This window comes from Microcebus murinus, chromosome 25 (assembly GCF_040939455.1).
Source record: "Microcebus murinus isolate Inina chromosome 25, M.murinus_Inina_mat1.0, whole genome shotgun sequence".
Classification (NCBI taxonomy): Eukaryota; Metazoa; Chordata; class Mammalia; order Primates; family Cheirogaleidae; genus Microcebus; species Microcebus murinus.
Window position 1 is genome coordinate 12,484,193 of NC_134128.1, and position 19,081 is coordinate 12,503,273.

Genomic DNA, 19,081 nt, shown 5'->3' on the forward strand with positions numbered 1-19,081 from the left:
GGTTTTAAAAATTATGTATAACATATATTGATTTTTATGAAAATTCGTTCAACAAATGTACCTGCCTAGCATACAAAGGCAAAGTCTGTCTATATAATCACCCTCAAATGGGGCCTGAGCCTCATTTTATCACCTGCAGAAAGGGTCAAAATTGAGCCTAAGGACAGTCAAGGGTCAGCTCAAGAAAGAAGCCCCGCTGCTTATGCTAACCCAAATCAAGATGCCCTTAAGGTCACAAATGAGTGCTACTCATAGATATTGTCACTATCTATCTGTTAAGAACGTGTTGGGGATGAAGGAGGTAATTCCTGTAAAGCACCTTAGCTGTCAAAGAGAAAGACTCTCTGTATTAGAAAGTAATATTGAAGGCCGAAATTTCTAGAAGGTTCCAAACCCTCCCCACTCTATTTCCAAGGTAGAGGGTGGCTACCCATCTAGATGATCAGCTGAAACTGTGGACCTCCATGCTGCAACCAAATATTCAGATGCTTTCCAACAAAATGTGGACACAACAAAGTCATCAACAAAGTTAACTTTAAAATTAACAAATAGTTTTTGTTTTTTGAAAATATTAAGTATATAGTAGTTACATTTTTACAAAATAATGTACATTTTTAAGTATATCTAATTGAAGTTTCTTGAATGCAGCCTTATTTGATTACAGCTAAATTAATGCGACCTTCCAACATGAAAAGTTCCTCACTCCAGTCTAAGACAATTAATATTTGACTCTTGAAAGTATTTTGATTCTTCCATTTGAATATAGATGTAATTAATGTTCTAAGCACTAATAGTTCTCCAAACAAATCCAATGGCTCTGTGAAGACTCAGAAAGACCTGGACAGTTTTCTACAATAATAACCATGACTTTTTAAAGTTGTTTTTTGTCTTTATCCCATAGTTTGGATAATCTTCATTTCTCTGATACAAAACAGAGCTCACCTGAAACTTCTTTCCATTTGACATGTGATTTTTTTTTCATGCATGTCTTGAGGGAAACAATTAGACATTTGTGTTCTGAAGGCTCCCCAATAAACTGCAAAACTCATGACAAATTGTATCCAAAAATCCCTTTGCCACCTACCATACTTAGCTGTCTCAACAATAACTTGAAGCAAGTCTCAGGCAGACGGAGAGTGTTGCCTTAATAGAATTGTGTACGTGAAATTACATGCAAAAGACAGAGGGCCATTTTGAAAGAAAATATAAGTTTCCTTTGGAGATTATTTTGCACAAAAGAATGTATATATTCTTGCCTTTAACGCAGACTTGAGACCAAATGGCATATGTTGGCATTTTCTCTGCTACCTGCTTTCAAGTTGTTTTTCTTTTTCCTAATATATCCTCACAGGATCATTGACATGGTTGTCTTAAAACTCTCCTTCCTATTGTCATCTGCATGAAACTTGCCAAGTTAGCCAGGGTTCCTGGGCCTCATTAACTTACTGTATTTTTCTAAGCTACAAAGAAGACATTTTTAGACTTACTCTGATTTTACAGAAGGAAAAATCTTACACTGTCAGGGCTATTGTTCACACTTGAGCCACTGAACAGTCGCAGTAACTTACTGTCTTCCTCTGGCCATGGTGCAAGAAAAGGTTTCAGTGGAGAATGCAGAAATGGAGTTTTACTACTTGCCAGTATTGTGCTGCCACTGTATTTCACAAGGCGGACTTTTTACCTCCTTTTCATTTTAGCTACACTTCGGTGGTGATTTTTAAGTGAAAACCTCGGTGTTATAATTTTTGTATCGTGGTGATCTCACAAAACTTTCAAGACTACATCCGCAAGTTTACTGATCATTCTGCATAACTTTTAAAGTTTGTTTGTTTTTTGTTGTTTGTAATGAGGAGGAGAGGAGGGAATGGCAGGAGCAACTTTCATTGTGGGGTTTATAGGATCTATTCGTTGTAGATCTGGATAAAAACACTAGACTGGGCTACTAGGGTACGGCTTTCACCTCCATCTCATCCATTTAAAACCACCCTGCCTTTCCTCTAAAAAGAGGGAAAGCAACTCTGTGACCAGACAGTGAATTTTCATATCCAAATCGATTAATTCCTCTTGGAAAACAGTATCTTCACTGAGTAAATAATTAATGTGAAAAGGTGACCATTTTAGTACATGACATTTCTGTTTCGATCTTAAACACTAAATACAGTTTTGCAAATTTGCTGTTTAGATTATACACTTGGCAATATTTTATGTGCATCTGCTTTAATTTTTTAGAAGTCAGTAAAGAGCCTGGCTTACATAATTATGTGATTATTAGGCTAATTTCTCTTTGTGCATTTGTTACATTCGTATTGCTAGTGAGCCAGTGCAAATTTGAGGAAAATATCCCCCTAGTTGCTAATTACCAAATTGGTAGTGAAATCAGGTCCCCTTTTTTCATGGAACTTTTACTGTTGGAGGCCCATGTGCATAGAACATAAGGTAAGGAAAAAGCAAACTTGGCAAGCAATGTTCAGGAGCTGATAGCTAACTGATGTAAATGTATCTGCCTCTTTTCCCCACGCACTCCAACACTATGTAAATAATTGATCCCGAATGGCTGACAACCAACAAAATGATCATACCAGGCTTCAGGCATCTGTGAAACTGTAAAATTATCTGCACATCTGAGCATTTTTTGGACCAAATACATAGCTTCTATTAGCTTGTCAATGACTTCTGTGCACCCCTGTGGTTTACAAAGCCATTGCTTCTGCGGTTTTGGCTAGAGTGGATGTGGTCTGTGCAGTGGAATTTGGCCCAACCAGGCGTCAGGTGGGTGGGCATTGAAATCAGTGAGTTGCCGAGGAGAGAGTGAGGAGCACCCCCAACACCCCCGCCCCTCCACAGGACAGCACATCAGAGGAGGACAAGGCTGTGTCCCTGAGAAACACCGGCAGTATCAGGCTCAAGCGACAGCAGTAGCTGGAAACACAACTCAAAATCCCCAGCCCTCAGTTGCCCACAGCACATGTGCTGAGGATGCGGCCACTGTCTTCCTCCACCTGGGTTTTTGCCACACGGAGACTGAGTCAGGTGGCATTAGGGCCAAACTCAGAGACCTTTGCTTTAAGACAAAGGCAAAAATACCAAAGCACATGTCTAGCAAGGACAGAATGAATCATGGTCCACCAAAGGTAGAAATATGGCCAGATGAGAAGAGCTGTAGACCAGGAAGGAGGTGGCCACAATTGACTCATTATGTCATTGACCTATAATTGACTCCTCATGTCATTGCCTGGTGCTGTGACTTTAGAACATTCCTATAACATTTCTGAACTCAGTTTTTACCCCCCACAAAAGAGATCAATCTGAAATATTGTCACAATCTATCTCTTAAGAATGTGTTGGGGATGAAGGAGGTAATTCCTGTAAAGCACCTTAGCTGTCAAAGAGGAATATTCTCTGTATTGGAAAGTAATATTGAAGTCCCAAATTTCTAGAAGGTTCCAAGACCTTCCCCACTGTATTTTCAAGGTAGAGGGTGGCTGAGGGGATAGGCAGAGACCATCATTCTCAACAGGACCACTTCATGCCACAATGATTTCTTGTTGTTTCTTACCTACTTTTGCACTGACATCTAACCATCGAATTCTAAATTTCTAGATATTTTCTAACCTATATCTGAAACAAAGCTAAATTCTAACCTATATCTGAAACAAAGCTAAATTCTAATTAAATCCTTAGACCTTACAGAGCCTTAGCATGTAATTTTTAGTCCATCAATATTGGCTGTATGAATGAATTAGAGAATAAATGGATAAATTATACCTACTTCAAAGTTATATTTTGAGATATAACATGTACCACATATTATACATTAGATTATATCTAGCTTCATTTCATTCTCCAAATTCAATCATGGTTCACCTAGTTAAGCTATTACACAGAGAAGTAAATTGGATCACTTTTATCTTTAGGGAATTATTAGTAGAAACACTGGATCAGGCTCAGTATTTGAGACATGTGTGTTTGGTCTATGGATTTTTACCTATCACCTTAACATCTGGAAAATGTCTCTCAAACACAACAAAGGAAGACAGTTGGGAGTAGCAGGAGGAAGTTGAAGGAGATGAAAAAGGGTTCATTTGTAAGACAGTGTAAGAAAAGAAGGAAAGGAAAATAGAATGAGATGGAAACAACAAATGAAAAAAAAATCTAACAGCATGTCAAATTAGGCTTCAACTTCTAGTTGGTTTTAAGTTTCACAGTTTTGGTGTTAAGTTTAAACTTTGAGAGACATTCTGAGATTCCATAGGTAAATAATAAAAAAAAATAAACTTTAAAACATTTGATGACATTAAAAATAGATGTGTATGGTGTCTCTAGATGCCTCTAAACAGCTGATATAACCTGCCAATCCACATTACTGTTAAAAATACAAATGTAATAAGGTAGTTGAATTATAACTTGAATAATTTGATAAAGCACTACTCAAATAACTCGCAGTTTAGCAATAATGGGGTTATTACTCGAAAGCAAGCGAGGAATGTTATTCGTCTGGTTTCTTAATGTCATTTGCTCCCTGTGATGAAGCCTGAGACTGAGATGAGCTGAAACTGTAAACCCATTTAAAGAAAACGTGACCAAGCCCGTTTCCGCCCTTTTTAAGCCTTGAACTTTTACTGGTGATTAGAGTTCCCTTGGGGGATGATGCCAAAGACAAGGTTATCTGTAGGTTATTCTTTGTGGGTTTTATTGAAAAAGGCTTTTTGCTGAGCTGAGAATGTGGGAACAGGATAAAGAAACCAACACATGCTTAGTTCACCAAAACCTTACAAAAGCAAGCAGACTGGAGTTAAATTCTAAATCATCAGAAAGAAAAGAAAGGTTTTTAATACCCATAGTCCAATATCAGAGTTTGTGCTTCCTGCCCCCAAATGACCAGATTACTGCCCTGGTCTTGAAGGGTACGGATGTCCTTGGGAACAATGAAACCAGACAGTATTGTGGAGACCAAACTTTGAGTTAATGGTAAATTATAAGATAATATTTTGCAAAACCTTCACGTGAACAAGAGCTAGGAAGCAATTATTCTGCATAACCTAAGCCACAAAATGCAAACCACTGCTATGTCTGATAGCTGGATCGCTTGGGTTAAATTGTTTGTCACCATAGATTCCCTGTAATGATCATCATCCTTGGTTTTGATATAGTGTTTCCAGGAACATAAAAGCAAAATATATCCAGTCAGCAGTAAACATTTAAACACATTCTTTGGTTACAAATGAATTGTTCAGAAATGAAACAGTATTAGGGCCCTGCCACTGTGTTCTGTCTCCGTTCTAATGTGTGAAAAGTGTGTTAACTTCGCGTGGAAGCTTTACCTCCTGCTTCCTCGCAGGTGAGACTTGTCACAAAGTCCCAGGGCATGATGAAAAGGGCCTCTGAGCCCAAGTCACTGCTCTGCCAGACGTAGCACGAGCTGCCTGACATAGATCACTTCATCCAGTCCTTACAAGTCTTCCATGAGAAGGAGTTATCCTAGTTTACAAAGGAGGGAAGGAGAATTTAGGAGATTAAGTAATTTATTTCTGGTCAAAGGGTTTGTAGGAGGTAAAGCCAAGCTTTGAACCAGGCTTGACTGTCTCCCAAACTCATGATTTCCCTAATCAGCCCACATGGCCTCTGTGGCAATTGGTAAAGATGTCCAGGGATGCAGAGAGAGCCGGGGTTGAGCTTTCTGAAAGGCAAGCGCAACTTTTCTTATGGGTGGGAGTACAGCGACTTCTCCACACTTGCATCTTTCTCATAGCAGCATGCCAATTTGTACCTAGTCCCAAATACATTAATACTATTGCTATACACACATTGCACACAACCCTAGCAGTCATCGTGTTCCCTCCCTTTCATTAGAAAAGGAAAATATTTTTAATAACCTATACTCTTTATTAATACTATAACATAATATTCATATAATGTTACATTTATGATAAATATATAATCTTCAAATATAGTTATATAAATATATTGTATGATATATGTATAATTTATTAGAAATTTATATAAATAATAAATAGCAAACACAAATATTATAAATATAATTATATTTGTAAATAATATAATTTATATGATATATAAACATATATTTATAAATAGCATAAATACATATTAATATATGTGAAGTGAAAGCCTATTATCTTTCTGGTGGTGTTGACAGACAAATGTCACATCTGTCTTGTTGGCTTTGTGTGGCATAATGAATGGTAAACAATCAGCACAGTTCTGGAACGTTTAACTGCACTGGAATGAAAGGATAATAAATTTTTATATGAATATGACAAAAAAAAATTTTTATTCTTAAATTATAGTCTCCAACTTCATAAAATTCCTTACCATAGGATTCTAACAAAATGGAGGGATTTGGACGTTTATTTTTATAATGCAGTCTGATTGATATGTTTATCATATAGTTCAGTTTATAAAGGAACTGAAGTCAAAAGGAATTAAGTGGAACTTGACTTGAGGAACTAAGTCAAAGAAATTAAGTGACTTGCCTAGGTCACTTAGGAAGTCTTGAGCAGGAGTATGAATGTAATCCCTGTCTCCATTAAATAATACTGCCACCAGAGTAATAGAAGTTGAAGTATCAATAGAATAATGCACAAACTCATATATCAACAACAATAAAGCAATTCCATTTCCTTGTTTAAATAATTATTTTAAAACTATTAGATGCTCGATCTGATTTTATAAATTCCATATCTTTTATATTGCAACCTATTTTATGATTACTAAATAGCCCATTACTATCAATACTGCTCTCTCTAAAATGAACATTTTCAAATTTTTTGGTAACTTTTTATTTTACAATCATCAAATGTGAAGTAAGGTCATACTTCTTTTAAATAGTGTTTCTGCACATTGATGTATCCTGAATTTTATAAGTTAGTGAATTTGTTCCGCCTGCAGAAACCTAATACTCAGGGATTAAATTTTCTCAAGCAACAGACTTCAAATCATTTATTGTTCCAAATTTGTAGCCAAAGAAGCATTTCTTACTCAAAAGTACCCCTTAGAAAGTGTTCTAAATTTTTTGGAGAAATTTTTATTGTTCTGCTGTTTCTTTACAATCAAATATGTCATGAAAGTCAACTAAGTTAACTCTGGAAATAGGTTATTACATAGGACGAAAAAGTCATTTTGTTAAAAAAAAATACATATATATATACACACACACATATATACACACACATACACATTATGCATACACATGTACAAATACATACTATGTGTTTATAACACAGCAACAGCTCTATAAATCAGCTCAATAAATAGATTTAATGACAAGAATTCCCCTTGTAAACTCAGACTAAAAAGCAAAGATCCATCTAATAAGAACTGCTTATATTTTCTACTCATTTCTTCATTGTTCAACAGTATTCACCAGCTATTTACTATGCAAGCAGTGAGCTTTTCTTTGAGGATACAAAGGTGAATTCAGCAGGAATCCCTATCCTTGATACGCTCACTCAAGAAGAAAAGTCAGGCCGGGCGCGGTGGCTCACGCTTGTAATCCTAGCACTCTGGGAGGCCGAGGCGGGTGGATTGCTCAAGGTCAGGAGTTCAAAACCAGCCTGAGCGAGACCCCGTCTCTACTATAAAAATAGAAAGAAATCAATTGGCCAACTAATATATATATAGAAAAAATTAGCCGGGCATGGTGGCTCGTGCCTGTAGTCCCAGCAACTCGGGAGGCTGAGGCAGGAGGATTGCTTGAGCCCAGGAGTTTGAGGTTGCTGTGAGCTAGGCTGACGCCACAGCACTCACTCTAGCCTAGGCAAGAAAGCGAGACTCTGTCTCAAAAAAAAAAAAAAAAAGAAGAAGAAAAGTCAGCAAATAATTGCAATTTCAGTATAACAGATGCTTTTTACTGGAAGTATGTATGAAAAGCATTGGGCGTGCAAAAGAAGGGATCAATGGTACTTGGGTGCTGAGTGGAAGAGAGGTCACAGGCTTGCTAGAGAACACACCACAGACAATGCGAATACTGAATTATGGCATAATGGGTAAGAGGCTCAGCTTTGGACCATCACTTCCTAGATTCGAGTTCAGTTCATATATGGCAACAAGTTTGACCTTGGAAAATTAACCACTCTGTCTTTTGATTTTTCATCTGTAAAATGTGCACATTTACAGTAACTACCTCAGAGGGTTGTGACAATGATTGAATTAGAAAATCCCTGGCATTCATTTAGTATGTGAGAAGTTTTAGCTACAAATAGTATTGCCTTGGAAGGCTAAAAAGGCATTCATTGGGATCATGGACATTCTGTAGAGAGGAGAAAGCTCGTACAGAGTTACAGATGCACCCCATTTTCGGGGGTGCACGCTGACCTGCATTGGTGATGCTTTGGGGTATAAGGTGGAGAACAACAGGGGCTGAGACGGGACAGGCACAGGCTCGCCGTGGGAGCCTCTGTATTGTATGGTGTGCAGAAAGGGGCCATTCATCGTTCTGAGCTGGAGAATACCATGACCCAATCAGATTTGTTTTAGAAAGCACATTCCAGCACCTGTGGGGGTGATGTTTTGAAGAGGGCAGCACTCCAGGAAGAAAAAAGGTTAGGAAAGTACGGCAACAGCTAAGGCAGAGGATGAGGAGAGTAGAACTGTGAAAATAAAAGGGTTGAAAGGAGAAATCCTGAAGATGCAGAATCAATAAGACGTAGTGTTCTGCTTGAACGAGGTAGAAAAGGAAATAACGATGACCCCAAGGTTTCTGGAGGATTTCTTGCGATACCACTATCCAGATAGAATGTTACTGGGAGAAGACAATGTTTTGCAGGGGAAAATAATAATCTTGGGCTTGGTATGGCAAATTTGGTGGCCTTTAAGACATCCAGCTAGTGTGCAGCAGATGGTCGAATATGAGAATTAGAAGCTCAGTAGAAACGTCTGGACTAGAGTTTTGTTCTTTTTTTTTAACATCAAATCCATGTAATGTGGCACATATACTTTTAAAATTATTATATGCTTGTGGTGGATTGGCTCATATTATTATGCAATGGCCTTTTTTAAGGCTTCCTTCCTCAGTTTCTACTTGTTCTGGGTTAATATGCTTTCATAGCTTTTTTGTTTTTGGTGGGGGAGGGGGGAAGGTTCATGTTTTCATGGCATGTTTTTTTAACCCTTTTACTTTCAACTTTTCTCCATCCTAAAGAATATATTTAGGTTTTGTTTTGCTTTGTCTTTCAATTGGAGAATTTAATGTTTTTACATCTAATATAACCCCTGACATTATTAGATTTAATTAGACCTTTGTGCTATTTGTGTGCTATTTGCCTCACCCCTTCTTATATTTCCTTAATTATCTTTTATTGCCTTTTTTAAATTAGTCACTTTTTATCACTGTCCTTTTAGAATTATTATTTATATATTCTGTTACTTTTCTTTTAGTGGTTACCTTAGAGATTACAATATGCATCCTGGATTCATTAGAATATAATGTAAAATTAGTACTTTTACCACATTATGATCAGGGCAAGAACCTTAGAACATTGTAAATCCATTTACCTACTTTGTGCTTTTTGTGCTGTATATCAATTATTTTAATACTACATGTATATTAAGTATACAAAACATTTTTATTATTTTATGTAATTGTTGATTATATATATTTACCATTGCTATTATTTGTCTTTTCTTCCTGAATTTCTATGTTTCCATATAGAATCGATTTATTTCTTTTTCAAGAACTCTTTTTTGCCCTTTGTGTTTCTTCTTCTTCTTTTTTTTTTTTTTTTTTTCTTGAGACAGGGTCTCAGGTCTTGTTCTGTTTTCCAGGCAAGAGTGCAGTAGCATGAGCATAGCTCACTCCTGTAACCTTGAACTACTGGACTTAAGCAATCCTCCCACCTCAGCCTCCCAAGTAGCTAGGAATACAGGCATGAGCCACCATGCCTGACTAAGTTTTAAATTTTTTTGTAGAGATGGGTGTCTCACACCCAGGCTGGTCTCAAACTCTCAGCCTCAAACCATCCTCCCACCTTAGCCTCACAGAGTACTGGAATTATAAGCATGAGCTACTGTACCCAGCTTATGTTTCTATTTGCAGATCTTATAGTAAAAAGTTTTCTTGGTTTTTGTTTGTCTGGAAATGACTTGATTCTGTCTTAAATTTTGTGGGATATTTTCTCTGAATATAGAATTCTAGTTTGGCATTTATTTTCATTCAGCACTTTAAGATGCTATTCCATTATTCTCTGGCTTGTATCATTTTGATTAGAAAGTCATTGCTCTCTATAACTGGAGACTCCCACCATGGTCATCCCCTTGCAGAGTCCTGTACAATGAGCCATCATTGTTGTTGTTTTTGTTATTTAATTTTATTTTAGCCATTCTGGTAGGTTTATATTAATATCTCATTGTGGTTTTATTGCATTTTCCTAATGGTGGACAATTGTCACATGCTTTTTTTTGCCATCTGTACATCTGTCCTCTTTGGTGAAATGTCTATTTATTTCTTTTGCTCATTTTCTAATTGAATTGTTCGTGTTTCTACTGTTGGTTTAGAGAGCTCTTTATCTGTTCTCCACAGTAGTTCTTTGTCAGATATGTGGTTTGCAAATATTTTTTTCCCAGTCCATATCTTGCCTTTTTATCCTCTTGACAAGGCATTTCACACACACAAAAGTTTTTAATGTTGAGGAAATCCAATTTATCAAATTTTCCTTTTATAGGTCATGTTTTTGGTATCAAGTCCAAGAATTCCTATGAGGTTTAGGTTGAAGTTAATTTTTTTGCCTCTGGATGTTCAACGGCTTTAGCACCGTTTATTGAAAAGATTACCCTCTCTGTTGAATTACTTTGGCACTTTGTAAAAAATCAGTTGGGCATATTAGTGAGGGTCTATTTCTGGGTTCTCTATGCTGTTCCATTGATCTGTGTGTTTAACTCCCCACCAATATCACACTGTTTTGATTACTATAGCTACACAGTAAGTCTTTTTCTTTGTTGATATTGTTTTAGCTATTTGAAGGCCTATGCCCTTCCATATAAATTTTAAAATAAGCTTTTTTATGTTGGCAAAAAAACCTTGCTGGGGTTTTAATAGGAATTGCATTAAACCTATACATCAATTTGGGGAGAATTGACATCTTTACTATGTTGAGTTTTCCAATCCATGAACACATGTATCTCTCAGTTTATTTAGGTCTTCTCTGATTTCTTTTACAATTTTGTAATTTTTAACACATAGACTCTGTATATGTTTCATTAAGTATACACCTAAGTATTTCAATTTCTTTGGAATGATTATAAACGGTATTTTTTTAAATTTTTATGTCCACGTGTTCATTGTTAGTATATAGAAATGTGATTGATTTTGTGTATTGTTTTTTTACCCTGAGTTCTTACTGAACACACCTACTCTAAGAATATCTTTCTATATTCCTTGAAATTTTCTACATGGATAATAATGTCACTTGCAAATAGTATAAGTTTTATTTCTTCCTTTCTAGTCTGTACATATTTTTTTCTTGCCTAATACTGGTGAGAATTCTAACACCGTGTTAACTCAGAGGGCTGTGAAATAAATATCCTTGCCTTGTTCCTGATCTTAGGGGAAAAGCATTTAGCTTTTCACCATTAAGTATACTATTGGCTATAGATTTTTGTAGATCTCTCAACTTTTTATCAAGTTGAGAAATTTCCTTCTATTCCTAGTTTTTTTCTGAGAGTTTTTATCATGAATGTGTGTTGGATTTTGTCAAAATCTTTTCAGCATCGATTGACATGATCATATCATTCCACTTAATAAATTATTTTTAAAATTTCATAGCTGGAAAGAATGATTCTCATGAAATGCTCTGGAACTAATGAAACATACATGGGGTATTTTCAGTGATATCTAAATAATGAAAAATAAATGAAAAGATAATGATAAAATTCTCCTTCTTCCATTCTTTATATGTGTGTTACTCTTTTTCTATTGACTATAGCTACTGATTAGCTGCTGAAATTATTTTTCTTTTAGTAAATTGCCATTCTTTTAGTGTTTTAGTTTTATGCTTCCCAAATATTACCAGACTAAATATACATTCTAAGTTAAATTAGGCTGAGTCTCTCAAATTAGGATATCTAAAGTGAGTCAAATTGATTGAAGTTGCTAAAAACAAAGCAAAACAAACTTCATGTTACAAAAACCATTAGGATTTTTTTTTAATTGTATAACATTAACATTATACCTAAAACCTTTAGAGGTTAGAAAGTAGAATAATAAATATTATTTATTTTTAAAGAAAAAGACAAAACAGGTTCATCAGAGGCCTAGTCGAATTTTTTAAATGACTACACACTGCTTTGGGGCAGTTGTATAATCGTAGCTTTGAAAACCACAGTAAGGTTTAGTTCAGGAAAGGATTATACAGATGGAATCCTGCAGCCCTCTGTGGTTGAAAGGATGCTATCTTGGCTGCTCCGCTACCCCCAAGGCACCAGGTTTAAATTCGTTTGTAGCCTGAGCTTTTCTGCTGCTTCTTTCAACCACAACCTAAAGCCACAGTTGGCTCTCTGGGAAACAGGGAAGTGCCTGGAGTCAGGTGGATCTGCGAGTACGGCTAGCAGTTCTAAGTGGTGGTCTTGCAGAGACGGGTGGAGATACTATCCCGAAGACCTCAGCAAAATGTCAGCCACAAAAATGTCAGTTCTCAAAATAACTATTTGAAGATGTATCTCTCTGACTCCACCGAAGCTTCCAAGATGTTTTCTCTTAGATAATAGAACTATTTTTTCCTTTATCAGATTCATCCTGGCTTGAGCTTCCCTCTGAAGCTTTATCACTGGAGGGAAATCATTCAGGATTCAGTCACTGATTTTTAATTAAGGAGATCTGGACCTGGATCTCACTGCTCACGATGGGGTTATGGGCCCAGTATTTCTTTAGCCAAAACATCTTCTTTCTCTAAAGCAATGGCTTGTTTGTGTGCGAGATGTTTCCAGTTTAGGGGAGAAAGTTAGAGTGACATTTGTTCTCGGGCACAGGTGTCATTAGAGGGCGGCTCTGACATAGCCCTGACTGATGGAGCAGGTGCTGACGGATGAGAGCTGTCTGGATGGCCGAAAAATGTGCAGTAATGAGGAAGATGATGGATTTACAATGCTAAAAATACCAAGTGTAAGGTGTCTTATGTAGTAAAAAATAAAAAGGCAGTTTCAAAGTGTCAATACAGTAAATATATATTATGTTCTCATGCGCAGGACTCTATTTCATAGTGACTGAGTTCTTCATACTACATTCTTCCACCGTTGAAATAGGGAAATAGCAATGTGGCAATAGCACTTTTTGGTAAGGAACCCTTTTGTTGTTAATAGTGATCTCTATATTTTTCCCAAAGACACATACTGGTGTTTCCATTTTTCCATAGGAGGAGCAGAAGCATAGAGCAATTGTACTACGTTTGAACATGAAAGTGAGGGATTTAGAGCGGCCACCATTTCTGCATCGCACAAACACCTGTTCACTCATATAATATTATATTCAATTCATATAATATTATATTCACTTGAATTATTTCACTATTTTGGCCAAGGTTATCTGATGATATTGTTAGTTCCCTGCTTCCTTTATTCTATGTATATATTTTATGAATTAAGGGATGTGCTCTATTATAGTTTGATATCTTGAACAAGTTTTTTTGTGTATCAGTCTGCTATTACCACGATAATGCTGTATAGCAAACCCTCTAAAATTCAGTGGCTTATGATGAAGGTATTTGTTTTTATCACTTCTGGGGCTGCGGACTGGCTTGCCTGTCTCTGCTCTAGGTTGCCCGTGGGCTGCACCCAGCTGTAGAGTTGAGGCTGGGTTCACATCTGCTCCACACGAATCCACTTTCTCTTTCGACCAACAGTTACTTAGGGCATGATCTCTTAGTGGATCACAGGATTACACAAGGCCCAGCCAAAGAAACACAAGCCCATTTAAGGCCTCTGCCTACTTGATGACCACTAATACTCATTGTCTGAAAGCAAGTCACATGGCCAACCCTAATATCAAGTGGACAGAAAAATAAACTGTCTATTCTAGTATACTGCAAAGAGGACTGAAGACAGAGAGACTAAAGGACTTAGAATCAGCCAATTAAGCCAGAGTGGTGGTATGCACCTGTAATCCCAGCTACTCACGAGGCTGAGGCAGGAGGATTGCTTGAGCCCAGGAGTTTAAGACCAGCCTGGGCTACATGGTGAGACCCCATCTCAACCAAAAAAAAAAAAAAAAAAGAAAAAGAAAAGAAAGAAGGAAAAAGAAAGAACAAGCCAATCTACCACTCAGTTCATGGCAGCACACTCCAACAATTTAGGGATTTTTGTCCTGGGGGATCCCTGGAATGAGGGTGTGTCTGCCTGGTGGCATTTGTAGTAGTAGCACCATATAATAAATGTGTGTAATGGCATTTACTGTGCCCAAGTCCAATCGTCATGCTGCCCTTATTAACTTGGCAACAATTAATAAATAAGTAATGATAAAATATACAGGCTGAGATTTTTAAGATAACGGTTAGTTTTTGAAGATGATGTGTTAGTGGAGTAATGCCTGGCAATATCATTCTCCTGTATACAAACCTCCACGTCCTCGTTGCCCGTGCCACCTCCGTCCTGCACTCCAGCAACATCCTCTTAACTTGCTCTCATCTCCTCCAGTCCATTCCCTTCCTTGTCAAATGCTGCCACCAGGTACATTTTTAGATCAGACTTGATTAGAAAGTACATTCCGACCCTACTAAACCCTTTCAAGTGGACGCCCATTATCCACAGAATCAAGTCTACACGTCGAACTCTATAATCAGGCATCCGAGGCCCTCTGTAGACTAGCCTGTCCTATTTTCCCAATCTTCATTCTCGTTATTCTCCTTCATGTGCCCTGTTGTTTTTCTCAAACAGAATTATGCTTTCCTGTGCATATGATGTAAATTCTTGGCCATTTAACCTTTGATCATGAGGTTCTTTCAGCCTGGAATTGTCAATACCAATCCCATTTCTACATGATCTCATCCTGTTTATCTTTCAAGACCTAGACTAAATGTCACCCCTTCCTTGGAACATTCTATATCCTCATGGCCAAAGCAATCTCCCCCTTCTTGCAAAACTACAAGACTTTTCTGCCTCTTTTATGGAACCTATCATTTTCTAAATTGTGTCATCGTTATTTATCACTGATGGATTATCACTGACCTTTTCCCACTTCAATACTAAATATATTTATTTGAATATCAAAACAATATTTAATAAATAAATTTATCAATCCGTTAATACTCTAAGTAATTGTTCTTCCACGCTACACATGCCAATAAGCTTAAGTGGTTTCCTTAAGTTACAACCAGTCCATGCTGGAATGGAAGGTGGTCAAACTCCAACTTCCTTTAGTCTGCAGACCTGTTTCAGATGAGCAGAATCATTATCAGCATATAGTGCGGTGCTGAATACCGTTTAGGTTTCAGAATAATTTTGTCCTAGATGCCATCTGTGGACATATCAATGACCAGGCCTTTGGAAGCATTTCAACTCCAGGAAACGTCTGACAGTGCAAATATGCCGCAGTTTTTCCTGCCTTATAAGCTACGGACAGGGCAGTCTGACCTACTAAATAATGTGCCTGCACCGTCCATTGTATTTGCAGAGTTGAGGAAGGCTACTGTTGTTTCTATGTACTGCCAAGATCCAACTAGAAAATCTTAGTGCCTCCTAATGTGGAAAGCAATCCTTTCACTGTTAGCAAATAAACAAGTGGAATGAGACAAATAGATGGAAGACCAGTGCCTGGGAATTTTTAACTTTGGAATTAGTAATGACCTATATTCGTGTAGAATGCAAGCTTTATGAACATTGCTCTTAGCATCTATTTAATCCCTATTCCTACTAGGGCTATTTTGAGCTTAATTCATCCTCACGGTTTCTTTCAAAATTGTCAATACATTTTTTTTCTTCTTTTTATGCTCTTCTTACATCACTTCTGAGACATCAGCTAAGGCTGTGGAATGGACAAAACTAAATCCTAAGTTCCGAGGATTTCGTTCTGTATTTTTTTTTTTTTTTTTTTTTTTTTTTTTTTTTTTTTGAGACAGAGTCTCGCTTTCTTGCCTAGGCTAGAGTGAGTGCCGTGGCGTCAGCCTAGCTCACAGCAACCTCAAACTCCTGGGCTCAAGCAATCCTCCTGCCTCAGCCTCCCGAGTAGCTGGGACTACAGGCACGAGCCACCATGCCCGGCTGATTTTTATATTATATATATTAGTTGGCCAATTAATTTCTTTCTATTTTTTTATGGTAGAGACGGGGTCTCGCTCAGGCTGGTTTTGAACTCCTGACCTTGAGCAATCCGCCCGCCTCGGCCTCCCAGAGTGCTAGGATTACAGGCGTGAGCCACCGCGCCCGGCCTCGTTCTGTATTTTTTAATAGTAGATAGACCATTTAATCATTTTGAGATTATCCTTTATCTCCCTTTTGTATTTTTATTCTGAATTATAAAACTTTTATCTCAAAGTAGACTTTTTTCTCCAACAATTTGTTTTCTTTAGCTTCCCCCTTTTTTGGGAAAAGAACAAGTCAAATATAGAGTAGGGCTTAATAGCAACTAGACTGCAGCCTCCTTCTATCAGACTATTTAAGCAAAAGATTTGTTGGGAGCCAATATTCTTGAGGTGCTGGGTAAATTCTTCATAAATTCAGTTTTCAATCAGCTAGTGTTCATAAAAGCAGCACATAAAAGTAAAACACGTTCATATTTTCCTCCAGTTTTATTATGCAAAACACTTTTGTATAAAATTGGATTTTCTCAAGGTTGGGAAAAGCTTCAATAAATCACATCAGCAGTTCTAGAAAGGCACATAGAACTCAATGAGGTTGCCCACTTCTCTTGGGAACGCTGTATGAATGAGAAGGAGACAACTGAGGGTGAAGGGAGGGAGGGAGGGAAGAAGGAAGGGAGGGAGGGAGGAAGGAAGGAAGGAAGGAAGGAAGGAAGGAAGGAAGGAAGGAAGGAAGGAAGGAAGGAAGGAAGGAAGGAAGGAAGGAAGGAAGGAAGGAAGGAAGCCCCCTGACTTTCAAGGAACCACCTGATAATTTTCACAGTATGGTAGAAAGTAGGAACTATGTTCTTTTTAAAATCCTCCATGTAAAACTTAAGATGTGTTCTGTTTGGTCTACATAGTGATGTCTTTCTTCTAACACAGGGCCTGAGCAAGGATGTGGTGGGTATCTGACAGCTTCTAGTGATTCCTTTGTCTCTCCTGATGCTGATTCGAGTGGAAGATATGACAAGAACTTAAACTGCATATGGTTCATAATTGCACCTGTAAACAAACTAATTAAACTCACCTTCCGCACATTTGTTCTGGAGGCACCAACTAATATGAGAAGATGTCTTTATGATTACGTAAAGGTAAGGCTAGTTTATCTTTTAACAGAGTCTGCTAGTCCCAGCTTTTACTATAGTGCATTGCAGTTTATACCATATAGGGAGTCCTGAAAATTGTGAGTACGAGTACTACCGCCTTTTAAAATGACTTATTCTGCAATGATGCAATGTATCATGTTATAGATGCTCCAATATCATATCAGATTAATCTTTAATATGGCTGACTCAAAAATGTTGTGTGGCTTCCAACATTAGCATTAGGATCCCCTGTTCATCAGTGCTTTGCAAGAGCTAATCTATGGGAAGATTGGTTTTATGGAAAGAGGTACCCTAAGGAACTTTGGCAAATCCTAAAATAAATGACAATGTTTGCAATGCAAATAATCACCCCTTAATTTGTCTATTTTTTAAGTTTATAGATTTATTTCTATATTAGATTAGACATGGAAAATATATTCATCATGAAGTCCTATTAAAAGCAAATCAGGGCTGGGGGCGGTGGCTCACACCTGTAATCCTAGCACTCTGGGAGGCAGAGGCAGGTGGATCGCTCAAGGTTAGGAATTCGAAACCAGCCTGAGCAAGAGTGAGACCCCATCTCTACCAAAAATAGAAACAAATTAATTAGCAACTAAAAATATGTAGAAAAAATTAGCCGGGCATGGTGGCACATTCCTGTAGTCCCAGCTACTTGGGAGACTGAGGCAGAAGGATCACTTGAGCCCAGGAGTTTGAGGTTGCTATGAGCTAGACTGATGCCATGACACTCTAGCCCAGGAAACAGAGTGAGACTCTGTCTCAAAATAAATAAATAAATAAATAAAAGTAAATTGGGTAATCTTTCTGTTCTTTTTTTTTGGTGACAGAGGCTTGCTCTCTTGCCCAAGCTAGAGTGCAGTCACATCATCATAGCTCACAGCACCACATAGCTCAAGTGATTCTCCTCCCTCAGCCTCCCGAATACCTGGGACTACAGGCATGCACCACCATGCCCAGCTAATTTTTCTATTTTTTTGTAGAGATGGGGTCTCCCTCTTGCTCAGGCTGGTCTCAAACTCCTGGCCTCAAGCAGTCCTCCCACCTCAACCGCCCCCTCCACAGTGCTAGGATTACAGGCATGAACCACCACACCTTGCCTTTTTCTGTTCAATTTTTAATGACTCACATTAAGTTATTGTACCTATGAGGCTACATAAATTAAGATTGCAAGTGTTAGGTAGCGTCAGTTAACATTTACTACTGCAATCTCAAGGGAAAAATAACAAGTATGGCAACATTTCTGTCCATGAGGAGCTAAGTCTGATTGGAAAATTAAGGGACAACAAGAAAGTCACCAAGTGTACAGTTCAGAATAGTAAATATTTAAATGCCAACTCACACATTAGACACAGGCATGAAGCAATGTGCAAGTTTAAAAGGGAAAAAGCAAAAGATAATCTGGCATGATCATGAAAGACTTCACAGAGTGAGGGAAAATTTATTCAAGCCAGGAGGGAATTCTGGTCAAGGTGAACAGCAAAAAAAGGCATAGATGTTGGAATGTGCATGTTAGATTTCATGCAGCTGAAAATAAGGAGCGATCTGATAAGAGCAGTGTTTAAGGAAGTCTCACCTGGAATTGCCATTTAGGGAGGACTGGAAGGAGAGGCATCTCAGAAGGCTGCAGGGAGAGGTCACCCTTAGTTGGGAGGTCACTCTTAGGCAGCTGGGGCGGCGGGGGGGAGATGGCAAGAT

The 19,081-nt window shown here is 37.8% G+C and overlaps 1 protein-coding gene across 1 annotated transcript in view; it reads left to right on the forward strand.

The window, feature by feature from the left end:
* The window catches only part of CUBN (cubilin), a 234,572-nt gene that overhangs the window by 195,575 nt on the left and 19,916 nt on the right, over positions 1 to 19,081 (forward strand). The window contains exon 60 of the mRNA XM_012753774.3: positions 17,163 to 17,371. Within this exon, the coding sequence (XP_012609228.2) occupies positions 17,163 to 17,371 (209 nt within the window). The remainder of the gene's footprint in view (positions 1 to 17,162; positions 17,372 to 19,081) is intronic.